The following is a 13,115-nucleotide window of genomic DNA, read 5'->3' on the forward strand; positions in this document are numbered from 1 at the left end:
CAGGCAAAAGTGTTATCTTCTGGTGTAATCTCTAGGATCAACTCAGTGGTCCCAGTAAAGAGGAAGAAACTTATTTGAAAAGTTCAGAGAGTACAGATACTAGTGTGTGCATGAGTGAACTTGCTGTCTGCCCAGCTCATCCCAAAGGGGTGGTGTTCAGTTTGCACAGTAGCACCTGGGTCATCATTATGTACCTGAGTGATGTAAATTTATTCTTGCTGGAGGAATGACTAGACATTAAGGGCCTCGTGAGTTTAGCTCTGATTGAACCATGCACAAAATATTTGGATGTTTAACTGCACTTTTCATCCAAGTCCACAAACAAACAGATTAAACTTCCCTCTTCCCTGTGAGATGGCTAGACATCGCTGGCTTCACTTTGTGCATAGGGAAAACAAAGCTGGAGAGAGCTTAGATGGTGTGCTGAAAGTCATGGTGTGAAGCAGTGGCAGAGTTAAGACTATTACCCGGTATTCAACTCTGTAACCACAAGGTATGTTGGTCAGAACATGTTACCCGAATATGCCATGACTGAAATGTAAAAATGGGGCATTTATTAGGGCATTTTCTGTAAATGCTGAGAAAAATGCATAAACTAGAACTGTTGATTCCATTTCTTCATGAATACTCTTCTTTTTCTCTCCTCCTCCACACTAGACCTCTGACTTGGATTGAAGAAAGGGGACCAGGGATGAGACGTGAAAAGAAAATCAACTTCTGTTTCACAAGTGGTTGCCTGGAGAACTTGCCTCAAGCCCCAAGGTCTGCTGTGGGCCTTTTCATGCAGGATCAGAACCTTTTTGCCAAAAAACTGCTGGGCCAGGTATCCAAGGAGGAGCTTGCTGCTGAGAAATGGCGAATTTTGCGGTGTCTTGACCTTGCCGAGGTGATCCAACAGCACTGTGAACAGCCAGAGAAAATCTGTTCCTGAGGCTGCTCTTAGGGAAGGAGGAACATGGCAGACGGGAAAGCTGTAGGGCTAGAGCTCATTGTTGCCATCAAGCAGTTGCTATTTCTGTTTCATTACCTTCTTTTTGACTAGTTGAGAATCCTAGGCTCTCCGGGTGGGTGGAGAGCCTGGGCTATACCCCGTGCCTTCTGGTTTGTGCCAGAACAAAGCAACGTTACCCTGCTCCCATGCATTGCCGTCCATCCAGGCAAATAGGACCCTAGCAGCAACAAGCTTTCCTGTGATTCAGTTGGAAATGTCCCTGAGAGCAGAACCTGGAGGACTGCAAATACTAGATATGATTTTCCATCTTGAGGTTTTTTTTCCCCTCTAGATATGTCTGAAAATGAGATGTGTCTCATTTAGTAGTACTCATGTAGTATTATCTAGAAAGAAGTATTAGCTAGAATGAAGTTCTAGGTGAGTTTTCCACCTCATTACTTGATCTGCAGAACTTGTGCCACCACAGTCCTGAGCTTTTCTTCCAGGTGCCCTGAAGTGTTCTGAGTGTTTGCTCTAATTGGTTGTTGTGCCTGTTTGGGATTTTTTGTTGCTTATTGTTTGTTGGTTTGTTTGTTTGTTTATTTTCACATTGGAAACCATCTACTTTCAAATAGAATCTATGTTGGTATCAGAATAGAAGAAATATCTTGGCTCTTGATAGATGCTATGTTGAGTTCACTCAATTTCTGTGGTGCCCTGGGCCAACATAGAAATCTTTTTCCAGCAGAGATTAGAACAGTGCATTAAACTAATGCATTGCCTGCCTGCTTTCTACTGAATCTAAACATTTTTCTTTTTTTGTACTGGAAGCAGCATATTATTGTCCTTCATTTGTGTTCTGTATCTAATTCAGGATATGATCAGATCACTGCTAAAAGTAATATACATCCTGCCTTTAAGAAAAAAATAATTAACGCACTCCTGGAAACAGTGAAATTCATTAGAACTGGTGATAAAATTGGAATAGAACTGTAGAAAATGGAGCAATTTGCAAATGTAGCCATGCGGTTATGGCATATGACACCTGTGGGGATGGGTCTTTAGCATTTTACAGTAGTCCCAGGGTCATGTATGATGACATTATCACTTCCTTAAAGAAGCATTTTAGTTTTAGGAGAAGCCTAAACAGTGCACAAAACTATTAATAATTCCTCTGTTTGCCTTTTACTTTCTAATTACAGCATCTGTTGGTGCTATATTAATATAGCAGCAAACTTCAGTCTGTGTAGTTGTTCTTCCAAACACAGAACCATCATTTCTTTTCTACATTATCACTTGGGCAATTTTTTAATAAAGGAGCATATATGTTGTGACTGTATACATAATTACAGCCAGTCAATATTGATGGAAAAAAAGTCTTCCTTTAGGTAAATCATGTTCATTCAGGCAGTTCAGTTAGTTGGAAACAGGGAAGGAAAGACTGTGTGTTTCTTCCCAAATCAGTCAGTTCTTAGGAGGAACTGTAGCTTGATATGTGAATGAATTCTGTGTGTGAAATTTGTTGAAATATACTTTATCTGTTAAAATCAGTGAAAACCCTCCTATTGACTTCAATGGATTGAAATCCTTGTGGGCTGGCAGCAGATTTGTGCAGGCAGATTGTGCACTTGTCCACCCAAATGGAGCATTCACAGGGACTTTACCAATGTGATGGACATTGCCTGGGCAGATCTGATGCTGTGTGAGGGGGGAAAAAGTGGGTTTGTGGCAAAATGCAAAAAGTCCATCTGGGTTCGGAATGAAATTAGAATCTCCTGTGTATATCTATCTGCTATGTATGACAGCATGAGAGGTGCTGTTTCTTGACAAACTCCTCAGCTGTGAATATGGGGTGAATACCACTTGTCTACATGCTAATTCACAATGAGTAGCTGGGGAGGGAGGGTGGGTAACGGGAAGGGAGATTCACACTCCCTATCTATAGGCATCAAAATTAGCCACCACGTCTCCCTGGGCACGCTCTGCAGTTGCTGGCAAGAGCAGTATTCTTCTAAGAAATGGGGAATGAATTCACGGGAGCTCTGTGGAGCAGCAGTATAACATTGTGCAGTGAATCACACTCTGGAGAAGCTTGTTTCTATAGAGAGTGTCTGGGGAAATTAGCTGGTTAATTTGAGCTAGGAAGGCAGATGCCCAGAGCTGGATATCTTGTGTTCTTCTTCATCCTCCTCCCATTTCTCCCAGCTAACCCGCTTGCCTACTGCTGTCTGCCCTGCTCCTGGGAGCCAGCAGCATTCAAATGGCTTTTCCTTCAGCCCTGTGAATTTGCTGAGGCACTGCGATGGTTTGTATATGAGAGCTACTGGATGTCAAACTTCAAACATACATATTGTTTAACCAGATGTCGAACTCGCCAATAAAATATTGGAGCTCTTAATCGTTCCTTTTAGTTCCTGTTGTCCTTCATTAGCAGTTCCCATTGCCTGTGCTGAAAGTGGCTCTGTCCTGACCGGTTCTTTTGCCGCCTTTCACTTGTTGAGCCTTGTGAAATCCTGCCAGTGACTACAGGCTGTGATCCTATCCTAAAGCCCTCAGCTGTCTCCCTCTCCTGTTTCAAAGTTTTGAATACAAGTGTAGTGGGGTTTGTGACCTTATCTCAACTCGTGAGCCCTCCCACAAAACTCCTGCCCTTCTGGTCCCATCTGACTCCTGCCCAGGAGTACTGGCAAGTCTAAATCTCAGCTGCATGCTTTCAGTTTCCCATTCAACAACTGGTGTATTTGAGCAACCTTTTTGAATCTGCCAAGTAGAATCTGAAACAAGTATTGAAATGGGTTTTCTTGTGGTTTTAATAAACTGCTTTCCTGTAGCAGAAATACTATCAGAAGAGTTTTTCAGATAGTATTTGGCATAGCCTGAACCCAGCCAGTTTCAGAGGTGCAAAGGTATGAAAAGGTAAGTATAGGGTGTGACATGGGCAGGTTAGTATATCATGTTCTTTGGAGGTAGCTGCTTTTCGGCTCCTGCTGGAAATCACCCTGCTCCTGTGGAACACTGTAGGAAGTTCACTGCAGTACACTTTAACTCTGACTGACGCTATGGAGTTGTTACAGAAAGTGCTGTAATGCAAAAAGCTCCTACATGAAGGAGGGATGCTCAGTTTGCTGGCATAGGCTGAAGCTTGCCTCTGGCAGATGAGAGGCACGGAGTCACTAACTGCACCACACTAGCTGAAACCTGGAAGAGGTGGTTTGATCCAAAGGCCTTTTCAGAGGGCTAGAGATCAGGGGAATGGAAAATTTCCAAAGAGCAAAAAACCTAGCTATTGGTGTGAGGACTTACAAAGGTGTGTGTGGAGATCTGGCCAAGAGGGAAGGAAGGTGGATGTGATTTTGGGATCAGGTGTTTACCTGAGAGCCTGTTCTGTCAGGGCTGGGAGTTGGGTCCAATTTAACTGTGTGATTACTGAGGACTGTCAGGAACAGTATGGGAACATGGGAGGTGGGATGAGGGGAAAGGCAAAGAGGACCAGGGGACGCTGCAGGAGTTGTTTGAGCTGGCATTATTTGTGAGGAGAACATCACTGGAGCCCCCAGAGGAGATCAAGCAGACAAGAAAAGGGGAAGGCAAGGGGTGGCAGCTGTGTAAACTGGGACTGTTTTTTAAATGGTCCTAGTATGTCAAAACTGGCTGTGTTAAAATGAATAGTATGTGTGGCATCTGAGTAGAACTGCGGGGCTGAGTTACAGAAAGCACTTTGGGGATTGCAGGCCTTCCAGCAGTCTGTAGAAGGGTCAAGGTTGTAAAGACTGAACTGTACAAGTATCTTCAGCTGCCACTCAAGATGTTTGATTTTCAGGTTGGCAACATGATCTGGGGCCTTGGGCACCCTCACAGTTTGCGGTGAGTGACCCACCAAAGGTGATCCTGGTTGGACATCTGGCTCCGTAATGGTGTCTCCAGTGAGACTCGCAGAACTGTGTGCTGATGTGCTTCATGCAGTAGCATTTACTGCTCCCCAAGGTATGCTGTATGCTCTGTGCAATAGTAATAAAACATAATACCAGGAAGCCAAGGATATGCACTAAAATAATAGCTCCTAACTTTTGACAAAGATAGCAAGATACTTGGTTAGCCTTAAGTGCTCCAAGCTGGTGTCTGTAGAGGCTGAATTAAATGAGGTTACAGGACCCTGAGAGACCTGTTAGAATTTTTGTTTAAAGGAGGGATGTAGCAGAGGTATTACCAGTGCAAACTTCAGCCCTAACTCAGAAGAACCAAGCCTTGCAATGGGAAGACAGAAGATGTCTATGCAGTATAATATGGTGCTGTACAAAGCACTGGAGCCAGCTCTGGCTGAGCTACCTCCAGTAGCACGAGGTAATTGTGGTGTAATTTCATCTGGCCAGATGTGCCTTGCTTCTCAGCAGAGCTTGCTGGCCTGTGCGGAGCACTGGGCTGACTCCTTAGGCTGTGTAGACGTACCCGCAGCTCAGCCCAAAGTGCCTGTTTGGCTCCTGGCCTGCCAGCATCGATAGTATCTTTCTCCTGTTTACACTTATCTTTTGGGCAGCGAAGGGAATTCAAACACAGTGTCCAACCTGTAGCTTCTGTTTTCTTGCTGACCCAACCTGGTTAAAACGGACAGCTTTTTTCTTACCCTTGAACAGAACATAATGCTCAGGAGGTATGGAGCTGCTGCATGGTGATGCCCACAAAGCTGTGGGAATCATCCCAGTGTTACAGCTAGCAGAGCTCCAGGCTTAGCGCTTGTCTTCCATGTCTTGGCAATAAACAGACCTTACTGGGGCCCAGCTGCATGCAGATAAATAAGGAGGGGGGAAACTTCAAAACAATAATTTAAGTAAAAAATACCATCATCAGAAGCTCCGAATAATAGCCTGTAGATACGCATGCTAGCTCTTACAACAATAAATGCAACCTGGTCTAATAACAATCACTTCTTTAGTCCGCAGTACTACTACAAAAAACTTCTCTAAAACGTCATACTCAGGGCATCCTAGATCACATTTAGTGTGAGCTGACTTTCTGATTTTGCTGCTGCTGTGAATGTCACAACCTGCCTACTAACGTTCCTAACTACCACACCTAGTGTATCGAGCTATCCTGCCTGATCTCCAGTAAGTCATCCCTTTTCCCTGATAAAGGTTAATTTACAAAGAACCCAGTAACATGTCTCTAAAATGGCTAGATTACCTCAATATAGTGAATAACTAATCCACTGGATTAGGGCTTTCTGATGTTTTGTGCATGGGTGTTATTCAAGTAACAGACAAGTAAAAATAATTTTAAAATACACGGTTAAATATTAACAGAAAGTCTAGAAACAAGCTCAAGAGAGGAACAGTAATAATAATAATGATGATGATGATGTCAGGAATAATGTCCCTTTGTGAATAATGGGTCACTCCGGATTTCTAAAACAGTCCAGAAACAAATAGGATGGGCATATCTCTGTATTAGTAGGAAGCATTGGGTGAACTATTAGCTCTTTTTTTTCTTGCATAATTCAAATATGGTCTATAATTCAAATATAGCTCTAATTCAAGTAGTCTCTTCCCTTGATTTGGGAAGTGGCACACTTGCAGCGTTTGGTTTTTGCATTTGACGTATTTGATGCGAGGACTTCTAGCTGGTGTCCTTGGCTGGGTAGGCAGCAGTGTCCTTGTTCTGCATGGTTCTTAAGGAGCTGTTTATATCCGTGTCTCTCTCTTTCTTTCTCACCTGTACCAGTGACTTCTCCTTTCCAAAAAGGTACAGTCCCCTTGTAAGTTGACATCTCTCCTTTATTCTGGTCCTTATTATTAGCAGTACTTGTAGGTAACATGGCTTTGCAAAGTCTCGGTAAGATTTTAAGTGAACCAGGACACCTTTTCTCAGTTTCCACTGACATGAGATTTCATTTTATGAATTCTACTGCCAGTGGATTTGTTACCAAGTTCAACAGTTTTATGACTTTTCTTTCTGGTACTGATGCAAAATACACATTTATTATGGAAAAGGCCTGGATGCTTACATTTTCCTATCACTGGCTGTACCTGCATTTTAATACAAAATTTTTGCATATGGGGACTGTTTAAATTTCTAGTCTCATTCACATAGGCAGTGTTCATGTTTAGACTTTTTCTTTTACTATGCTGAAATATAGTTGTATCCAGATTTTGAATATTATGGAAATTTCTTTAAAACCTGTTAAGATAGGGAATTACAAATGCCTTATCGCCACCTTCATCTTATTTTGCCCTGTGGTAAAAACCAACCAGACCCAAAACATCTATGTCACTGTTTCTACCCTGTACGCCCTGATCTTATCTGCTAGTTTAACTGCAGTGAACTCAGGCAGAATGGGTTTATATGTAGTTTTTCATGTACATCTTGCCTCTCACTGGGCATGCCTTTTGCTTTGCACAGTGCAATCCACCTCTGCTGTAAACCTGCTGTGTTCTAACATTTGGTCCTCTTGTAATACCGTGTCCTGCTGTTGTACATTCACCTCTGTGTGCTCATGAGACTGTTGCTCATATCTGCTTTATTACAGACACCTGTTTTATTACATGACTGTGCAGGTCGTGACTGCACACCAGAGCACTCCCCTGTGCTGATGTATCTTAGGTTTTTCTATCTTAACTTATCAGCTGTTAGAGCTTTCTCTACTTTTGCTTTTGAGTTTGATTTCATTAGGAGCTCATCTTTCAGTCTGTCATCCCAGCCTGTCAAGGCACAGTCATCTTATTGTCAGCTGTAGCCAGGTTACACACTCATGAATCATTTTGGAATGTCCTTGATTTCACTCATCAGAGCAGCTCTTTGCACAGAGGTGTTTTTCACTGGAAAATAATGAGGTTTTGTGTAGCTCAAGCAATGCACTTTAGTTGTTGGGTTTTTTTTTTTTTACCTTTTTTACCTTTTTTTTTTTTTTTTTTTAATTCTGCTTCAGTGAATTTGTCACTGGAGACGGGGGGCTCTGCAGATATCCCTACCTTTTTCCCTGGTCATAGCATTATGTGGGCTACATCTGCCAACAGCCCTGAGATGATTAGGTCTGTTAAGTGCTTGTACACAGTCTATTTCTCTGCAGTCCTTCCATTTTGAAAAACCATGGCAGGCAGCATGTTTCTTCCAATGCTTCATGTGAAAAGCCCTCTTTTAATGTCTTGTAAGATCATGGATTTTGGAGGGAAGGACAGGGTAAAGTAAAAAGCTTTTCTTATTTTTGTTCTTTGCAAATCCCCTCACAAGTACTATGTGCTCAGAAATTCATCCCTGTACGTGGCAGGGCTTAGCTGTGGTGTTTTAGGGTGCAATTTGACAGGCATTTCTTCAGGCAGGACCACCAAGCACCCATGGCTTGTCCCTGCCCAGCTGCCTCTATGCGACTGTGGGGCCTCATCTTCTACCTCTCCTGCCCTACCTGTTGAGGTTCCTCCAGGTGTGCTGCGCTGCTGCTGTTGCTATGGCCCCTTTTCTAATGCCACAAGGTGCATCCCTGAGGTGATTAATGGGGGGACTGCCGCAGGGCTGGGGAGGGCTGTGAGGGGAAGAACAGGCAGCAGCAATTTTCTGCCCATAATCTGGGCAGTGGCTGAAGGGATGGAGTCTAGGGTGGAGAGAGGAGGGAGGAGGCTGAGCTGTCACTCTCAGCATTTCACCAGCACTCCCACGTCAAGGAAGAAAGAAAGAGAAAAAGAAAAAAAATCCAGTAAGGGGCTTTACATTTTTCAGTGGAAAATAACTCAGAAAACACTGATAACCTTTCTTCATGGTGTTTGTATATGAAAGGCTCAGAGTTGCTCCAATTTTCTGTTGAAAAGAGTTGCAAGAACCCAACCCCCCCAAGCGCATCTCTCTGTAGGTGATGCCTGGATTTCTTGTGTGTAAAATGCCCATGGCTGAAAGGTCCCACTGTAATTTGCCTGCTCTGCATTGATAGGTTTTTTCCATGCAGAGGCACCTTTTCTTTGCTGAGAAAGAGCCAGTGGCAGGAGGGTTTTTAAAACAAGAGAAAACAAAGGACGAAAAAGGCTCATGACCTCAAGTTTCTTTTGCAGGCAAGCCTGCTTTCTTTGACTGGTAGCTCATTTTCTCTCAGGAGCTGTCACATCTGTTTTTACGGCTGTTGTCAGGTATTGGGAGGCTCTTTTTGCACTTTGAAGTGGGCAAGGGCTTACACAGGGGATGTACCACGGATCCTTCCGTACTAGACATCTATCTACTAGCTGGTGTGCTGACATCGTGGGGGACTGGGCTCAGGGACCCAGTCCCACATCCCAAGCTCTTGATCTCCTCCTTGATGTCCTACCAGAGGTGGTTTTGAAGGGAGCAAGTGTCCGTGAAGGTGGTTGACATCAGTCACGAAGGGAAACCTGATAGAGGAAGGCTCCCTTTGTCCCTTACCTCATATACACCTTCTTCAGGTGTACCTTGCTTTCTTTTCAGTTTTAGCAGAGATACGTTCCTTTTAGTAGCCACCTCAAGGTGTTCCTCCTTGCCAGCCTACAGCACTATCTGGCTCTGGGAAAGGACGTGAGATGGAGGAGTGGTGGAACGTGGGGCCCAGCACCACCTCTGCTTTCCGGTGCTGTGAGTGGGAGTTACGCCTCACCGTGAAAGCAAGGGGAGTGGTGGAAACCCACCCAGGAGCAGGGTTTTTCCTGGAGGCCATGCCCTCTTTTTCTGCCTGCTAAGTTCCTATCTGGTGATCTGCAGTCGTAACAGCTTGTCTTCTGGCTTTGGAAAGCCTGGAGTGGAGAACTTGGAAATTTCCACATGGGGTGAAGCTCTGGATTCAATATGGGATTAGGCTAGTCACGGTCACTTTGACTTCTACTTACCTCCCTTTGAACAGCAGGATTTGTACCTTCTCTTTCTGACAGCTCTGCTAAAGTCATCCGCTGAAGGAAGAAGCAGTGCCTTGATTGGCTATGTGAGTTTGAATAGCCATGCTGCTGTGTCAGGCAAGTCCTACACTCGAACAATGCCTTTGGGTAAGCATCTGGTTTTTTTGCAACTAAAATTTAAATTAGAGCTTGATCTGTAGCACCACAAATACTACAAAGTACTGAACGTGAGCCTGACTGTTTTCTTACTCCACCACATGTAGACATCTCTCCTCTCTTCATGTGCGTTTTGTACAGATTCAAGTTGCCAGCCCTGGTACAAAGCTGTGACCAGTTGTTCTGGAGGGTGAGGAGTTACTACAACACAGGTATATGGGAAAAGGATACAAGAGGGAAAACTACATCATTCCAATATAGAAAGGGTAGGGAAATTTTTACCTCTACTTTTAGTCACATCTGATAAAATACAAGGTTGATGTATCTTCTGCATATGTAGCTGAAAGAATTTCTTGTGGATTGATACTAATTTTGCAACAGCTTGTAGTAAGATGTAAGTCGCAATGCTCTGGTCACTAAGTATGTTAAGGCTTGTCTATTAGGCAGCAAACTGCAGTGAATCATAGTCAGGTAGTTTTTACTGGCAGTGTAATGTCTTGCTATCAGTGCAGTTCTGATCTTTTGGAAATTCAGGACACAAACTAAAATATATCAACAACTCGGACTATCCTGTGAATATATCCCACTGATTCTTAGTGTATTAGATAATCACAGTTTAATCTGCCTGTCTGCTTTTAGCCATTCACGTCAGGGAACAGATTTGTTTTAAATGATGTCTTGCAGCTATTTTCTTTTTGACTGTTCAGTTCATACAGACTAAAGCAAACAGTTGTCGTACCTTAAGCCTCACATAGTAATTCCTATCTGTGCAGAAGAGTACAAAGGGCAACCACATCAAAATGTACCACATCTCACCTACTTTCTTCAAAGTGCAAAACAACAGAGAGGCTCTTGAGTTGGTACTTGGCTGTTTGAATTCCATTTAAGACCTTCTTGGAGAAGCTGTACCGCTAACCCATCACAGCAAAAGGGAAAAGCAAAGCTGGAGGGACACCTGTTGATTGAAGATGCAACAAAATTGCTCCCAAGGAGTGGGAGCTATTCAAGGGAGATACTCACTGGAAGCGTGCGGATGCAGAAATAGAACCATGACGTTTGTCTGGCTGTCGAAGAATAAATGCCCAGTGAATAAAGGCCAACCTGAGCTCATCTGGGGCAAAATTCCATTTTGTGGTGCCAGAATATATTTTTATCCAGACTGGGAGAAAGCAGAATTTCTGACTACTTTTTGTGTACACAGACAGTGAGTTTGAATAGTGATCAAGATCTGTAAACCCCAAAGTAACACTTTACCTCATTCAGAACAGAGCTGTTTTTTCTTCTTTTTCTCAGATCACCCCAAGTCAGGCAGAGTGCACATTTCACAGGTCAGTGTTTTTGCCGTTCAGTGTAGACTCTTATGTCTCTGTGAGAAAATATTCTTATTTAATGAAACAGAAGATAGGAAACAGCTACATTTGGAAGACCGAAGGATGCTTTTCCAGGATTGAGCAATCCTATGTGACATTTCATTTTTCCAAGCCAGCTCAATGTTTGTATTTCAGGGATGGTAGACAAAAAATAGTTGAATGAGTTAAATCAGACTTTAATTTAAAAAATCACCCCAAACATAATTAAAAACTTAAAACCTAAATCTAGTTAAAATTGCATTTGAAATTAAAATGCAATGCCTGTAGCTATTATATAAGTAAAATAAAATAATGTGATAAAACCAACAAAAAAAGTAATGCATATTTTCCACCCAAGTTTAAGATAAAGTTGCTGAAAATGTGGGAAGTTCTTAGCAGAATGTCTGGGCCAGAGTTTTCTGAACTGCTAAAATAGCTTTCTATAGCCCTAACTTCTCATAGAATGCTTTTTTCACTTTACTGTATTTATTTCAGTATAGTTCCCTCTGAAGAATAACTAAGCAATAACAAACAAAATGGCTGGAAGTTTAAATGCTTGCTGGAATACTTTTCTGGAAGCAGAAATACTTGGTTCTTTGGGACTGTGCTTACAAACTAGGTATGAGGGGCTATCTAACAGTTTTAAAATCTTCAGGCTCAAACCACAGATTATACTTCCTTTGTAATAAACCATTTCTAAATACAGCACATTTTAAGGGTAAATTTACTATTTTTCCTCTCTATTCAGTACATCCAACATAGTTTTAATTACTGCTCTTATAAAATAGAATGGTACATCTGCCATCCACAGCAAATCATGAGTGAAGTACTAATAGCTCAGTAAATAAGAAATGCCATTTTTATCATAAAATGTTATCAGTGCGATCTGAGTGCATACCCTCTACATTACATGAGCATTTGCATCCTTGTATTGTATCTTCCTGAGTAGCAGAAGATAAGTAAAAGTGAAATGTAAGTTTTGCACAAAAGTTATTCATGTTGTTATTACTGGTTATTCAATGATGCAGTTCAATTGTGGTTTCAAAAATAAGTACAAAGTAGATATTCAACAGCATTACAGCCTGCTATTTAAATTGAGCTCATTTGCTTTGCTGACTTAATTCCAAGTTTTAAGTGTTTGAAATAACTTTGATATCAATATAAGATTACTTTGGTACTTGATCAATATATATAAAAATATAATTATTTTGGTACTGGAACGCATCCAGGGGAGGGCAGCAAAGCTGGTGAAGGGGCTGGAAGGCATGTCCTTTGAGGAGCGGCTGAGGACTTGAGGTTTGTCTAGTTTGGAGAGAAGGAGGCTGAGGGGCGACCTCACTGCTCTCGACAGCTTCCTGAGGAGGGGACGTGATGAGGGAGGTGCTGATCTCTTCTCCCTGGTAACCAGAGCCAGGACACATGGGAATGGCTCAAAGCTGCGTCCATCAGGGGAGGTTTGGACTTGACATGAGTAAAGAGAGGGTGGTCAAAACCTGGAACAGGCTTCCTTGGGACATGGTCGATGCCCCATGCCTGTCAGTGTTGAAGAGGCAGTTGGCCAATGCCCTTAATATCACACTCTAAATTTGGGGCAGCCTTGAAGTTGAAATAGATGGTTATTGTAGGTCCCTTCGAGATGAAATAGTTTAGTCTAGTATATTCATCTTCCTAACTCTGCCTTTCCCTACCAGTACATGCTGAGGAAATCTCTGATGACACGTCTACCCAGCTCTGCACTAGCAGAAGGCACTGAAAGGGCAGACATGACCCATCCTAGGCATGGCCTCTGTCACATGTTCTGATGAGCAGTGGGCAATCATCAATAGCATGAAATTGGACAAGCATAAATGCTGGAATCTG

The 13,115-nt window shown here is 42.7% G+C and overlaps 1 protein-coding gene across 8 annotated transcripts in view; it reads left to right on the forward strand.

Annotated features, from left to right (window-relative positions):
• BLVRA (biliverdin reductase A) overlaps nt 1–12,178 on the forward strand; it is a 41,717-nt gene extending 29,539 nt beyond the window's left edge. For 3 of the 8 annotated variants that reach the window (XM_049816646.1, XM_049816650.1, XM_049816647.1), the window contains exon 7: nt 658–3,329. In XM_049816646.1, the coding sequence (XP_049672603.1) occupies nt 658–931 (274 nt within the window). In that variant the 3' untranslated portion in view covers nt 932–3,329. Of the gene's footprint in view, nt 1–657; nt 3,330–4,751; nt 4,916–9,786; nt 9,898–10,047 lie in introns of those variants that run through there. The other 5 variants (XR_007508093.1, XR_007508094.1, XR_007508092.1 and 2 more) reach the window with 5 other exon arrangements.
• Nucleotides 12,179–13,115: the final 937 nt, after the last annotated feature.

Source organism: Accipiter gentilis, chromosome 14 (assembly GCF_929443795.1).
Source record: "Accipiter gentilis chromosome 14, bAccGen1.1, whole genome shotgun sequence".
Taxonomy (NCBI): Eukaryota; Metazoa; Chordata; class Aves; order Accipitriformes; family Accipitridae; genus Astur; species Astur gentilis.